Source organism: Arachis ipaensis, chromosome B10 (assembly GCF_000816755.2).
Source record: "Arachis ipaensis cultivar K30076 chromosome B10, Araip1.1, whole genome shotgun sequence".
Classification (NCBI taxonomy): Eukaryota; Viridiplantae; Streptophyta; class Magnoliopsida; order Fabales; family Fabaceae; genus Arachis; species Arachis ipaensis.
The window spans coordinates 9297088-9301336 of record NC_029794.2 but is presented as its reverse complement, the minus strand read 5'-3'; the positions used below and the strand labels follow the sequence as shown (position 1 = coordinate 9301336).

Sequence of the window (4249 nt, the reverse complement as noted above, 5' to 3'; positions counted from 1 at the left end):
TGTGACACTTAAAACATCTGGGATTTTTCCCTCTTTTCTTTATTGTATGGGAATTATGGATGAGTGAATATTGGAAAGACATAGAGCTTAATTCTTTCAAATCCTATAAAAGATCACATGGTGAATTTTTATATTACCTTTTGTTTCTGGACTGATACATGTCATTTGTGTATTTGCCTGCCCATTATTTTTCAGATTCTAGCACAACATATCAAGGCTGTGCTACCAGGCCTGAGAGCACGCATAAGCACTTCACTAGTTGCTGTTGCAAAGGAGCACGCAAGCTATGGAGAAATCACCGAGTCTAAGGTATGTGCTTATACTGTATAGCGGATCTTATTGTTTTAAAAAGCAGCATGTTTTTCTCTGTTTTGTTTCCTCTGGGTTTTTGCTTTAATTATGACTTTTCATCTCTGATAGGCTGGACAGGGTGCTCTTCTCCTGAATATTCTTTCAAAATACTCTGAAGGTATTTATTTAAATTGTTTCCATGTGTGTTGTGTGCGCATGCACATGCTTGCAAGCTTATGTATTTACTAATTCGTTAAAATTGTTATTTGTTATTCATTATTTGTTCGATTTTTCTCTTTGTAAAAACAGCTTTCTCATCCATGGTTGAGGGAAAGAATGAGGAGATGTCTACATCTGAGCTTTCTGGTGGAGCACGAATTCATTATATTTTTCAATCTATCTTTGTGAGGAGTCTAGAGGTATTTATATGTGGCAGTGTTAAACAGTATAGCTGTTCTAATGCTAACATGTTTGCCTATGTTGCAGTTGATATTAATAATAAAGAAATCAGCAGATCTATGTTCGGTTTTTATATGGGGTGTTTGACCTTCCCACCTTCTGTTTTTTATTTTTATGTTCATAGTAACTCCGTCTATCACTTATTGGAATTCATGGATGGATGTCAGATACTCCCCCCCCCACAAAACAAAAACCCAACCCAACCCCTTCTTTTATTTTATGCTATGTTATCATATATTATATTACTTATACGTTATTTATTGACTAATATTTGATACTAATATTATCAAATATTTGTAAGTGTATATACTGTTTGACAATTAAACTAAGCAATTTCATTTTTCGTCCAAATTCCGTTTGAACCTTGGCGTTGTAGATTTTAAATGATTCTTTTGCATGTAATTTTATAGCTGGAAAAATTACTTGGGTTAGGTTTCCATGTTTCCATCCAAAGTCGGGGAAAACATTAGTTTATCGTGAGCTCATTTATGGTGAAAATTTTGAGCAATAGGCAAAAATACCAGCACCGGCATCACAGGCTAGACTGTGCTGTTCTGTTCATTCTTTTGAGCTTTATTGTGTAACTTAATGTTTCTTGCAGGAGGTGGATCCATGTGAAGGCTTGACTGATGATGATATTCGTACTGCCATACAGAATGCAACTGGGCCTAAATCAGCATTATTTGTTCCTGAAGTAAGTCTTGTTGCCCCCCTCAGTTTTTTCCACCTATCCTTCTCTCTGAAAAATACCGAGGCAAATATATTTTATAATTTTCTCAGTTGATTTTTTCCCCCTAATCTTGTGCATCCAAGTTCTAATCAGTTTCATAAAAAAAAAATCCATATTCAAGAACATATTTATATGTTATTTGTGTAAATAGGTGCCATTTGAAGTCCTTGTGCGAAGGCAAATATCTCGTCTATTGGATCCTAGTCTTCAGTGTGCCAGGTTTATATATGATGAATTAATAAAGGTAGGGGTTAAAGTTTCACCATCTTTGCTGTCTCATTTACCAAGTATGTGCCTAAACAAATCTTTCTCTTCAGATCAGCCATCGGTGTATGGTTACTGAACTGCAGCGATTCCCTTTCTTGCGGAAGCGCATGGATGAAGTAATAGGGAACTTTTTACGGGAAGGCCTTGAACCCTCAGAAAACATGATTGGACACCTCATAGAAATGGAGGTATACTGAAATTTGAGTAGTTTGAAGTAAATGAATGTATGTATACTTTGTATGATTCATTCTCAAACTAAACTTGGTTACAGTGCCAAAATTTAACCGTGCAATGTTGACCTGTCTGTCTTATTCAAAATTCAAATTGATTTCAACTCCTAAGTTTGCTAAATTTATCTCATGTGAGTATGTGACAGAATCATACAATTATGCAAATAGATTTGGGAAGTGAATAGTGATAGCTGTTGGCAGAATGAATTCGTTTTGTGGAAATCAGCCTGCAAATTTTAGTTGATGGGATCAGGGTTTCAAAAATTTCATAACTGGGATGAGTTTTACCTCCCGCTTACTAGGCTGAGCATTGCTTGGGCCTTGATTAGCTGTGTTAAAACTTTGGTTCACTGGTGTATTATATATCATGAAATAAGTTTGAAAAATAGAAGAATCAAGTGGAAACCATTGACATGTCATGAATCAGTCAGGTCATTTGTGTTGATTGCAGTGGTCTTTCAATCAGATGGAATATGCAATTTCCTTGCCCATAATCTCTTATTATACTACACAATTTTGCAGATGGATTATATAAACACCTCCCATCCAAATTTTATTGGTGGAAGTAAGGCATTAGAAATGGCAATGCAACATGGCAAGTCTTCTAGGATACTACCTATTTCTAAGCCAAAGGTATACATGTTCCAGGCTTGAGTTCCAAATATTTCTTTGTTTTTCTTCATTAGAGAAATGATATTAATTTATGCCACCGTTTTATTTTGGTTTAAAAATTTCATATGAATTTCCAATAGGATGGTCTGGATTCTGATAAGGGATCAGCCTCTGAAAGAAGTGTGAAGTCTCGAGGTATTCTTGCCAGACAGGCTAATGGGGTAGTTGCTGATCCGGTTTGTGATCATATCCTGTCAATTGACCAGAATTTTGTTTACGATTCTTATTTGAATGAGTATCTTATTTTGTCTTTCCAATTACAAATTTAAACCAGGGTGTTCGTGTTCCTTCGGATGCTGAAAAAGTTGTACCCTCTGGTAATTTACTTCTTGTATATATTGTTTGATATTATTAATCTTATTATATTCTTGCTTGTGCTTTCCGGTTATCCAATTTCAATAAAATATTTTTGATGCATTCATCAAGCTTCGTTTTTCTAAATTTTGAATTTTTGGAATTTATCAGGAAACCCTAGCGGATCAAGCTGGGGTATCTCATCCATTTTTGGCGGAGGTGACAGCCGTATGGCTGTGAAGGATAATACAGCTAGTAAACCACATATTGAACCAGTTAACAGCATGGAGCAATCATTTTCTATGATCTATTTGAGAGAGGTATATACATACGTGAACATTTATACTTAGTTTGACCAAAATATTCCATGGGTATTAATCTTAATTTGCGTTGCTTTTGTAGCCACCTCCTGTATTGAGGCCATCTGAGAGCAATTCAGAGACAGAAACTATTGAAATTACAGTAATAAAGTTGCTTTTGAAATCATACTATGATATTGTCAGAAAAAATGTTGAGGATCTTGTCCCCAAAGCTATTATGCACTTCTTGGTAATTCATATCCTTCTTTTAGCTTTGCATATTGTTACAATGATACATTTTGAACAAGTAGCCTTTTGCTATCAATGCTGGACTTCCAATATGCAATATACATAAACATATTGCCATATTAAGTCCGTTTTGTCATCTGCTTGGAGTGACAATATGTCAGTATCTTCTATATGTGATTTATATCCTCTTACCAGTGGAAAATGTTTGGAGTGCTCTCAGTAAGTTTAATCCAGGAGGTGTTTTGCGCTCCTAACTTGTAGGTAGCTTTATTCTTTTGCATAGTTAAAAGAGATATGAATAGTTTTTCATGAGTATTGAATTTAGGTATCTGAATGGTGTTGTTGACTAGTTGGAAGATTTTTTTGGTGCCTGGAAGTTCTATTGGCATTTTTCAAAATAGTTGACAAAATACTCCATGCTATTTATGTTGGAATGGTTGAGAATGAGTGATTTTTCACGCTGAAATGCCAGGTAAACAACACCAAGAAAGAGCTGCACAATGTCTTCATTAAAAAGCTATACAGGTAAAGTAGTGGAAGAGTTGCTGCTTGCAGATTCATTCTAAACTTGCATAAAATTCTTATACGTTGTTTTTTTATTGTGCTTTGTATTTTACATTTGAACAGAGACAACCTATTTGAAGAGATGTTGCAAGAACCTGATGAGATAGCCACGAAAAGGAAGCGCTGTCGAGACCTTCTCCGTGCTTATCAGCAAGCTTTTAAGGTGGGTACTCTGAATGCTATAATCAACATTT

The 4249-nt window shown here is 35.3% G+C and overlaps 1 protein-coding gene across 1 annotated transcript in view; it reads left to right on the top strand.

Annotated features, from left to right (window-relative positions):
• LOC107622708 (dynamin-related protein 3A) overlaps nt 1-4249 on the top strand; it is a gene marked incomplete in the record, with an annotated part of 8182 nt that overhangs the window by 3074 nt on the left and 859 nt on the right. Inside the window, 13 exon segments of the mRNA XM_016324693.2 lie at nt 196-309; nt 421-469; nt 601-710; nt 1352-1444; nt 1632-1724; nt 1798-1935; nt 2500-2610; nt 2730-2825; nt 2924-2966; nt 3115-3263; nt 3346-3492; nt 3964-4016; nt 4119-4218. Of these exon segments, the coding sequence (XP_016180179.1) occupies nt 196-309; nt 421-469; nt 601-710; nt 1352-1444; nt 1632-1724; nt 1798-1935; nt 2500-2610; nt 2730-2825; nt 2924-2966; nt 3115-3263; nt 3346-3492; nt 3964-4016; nt 4119-4218 (1296 nt within the window).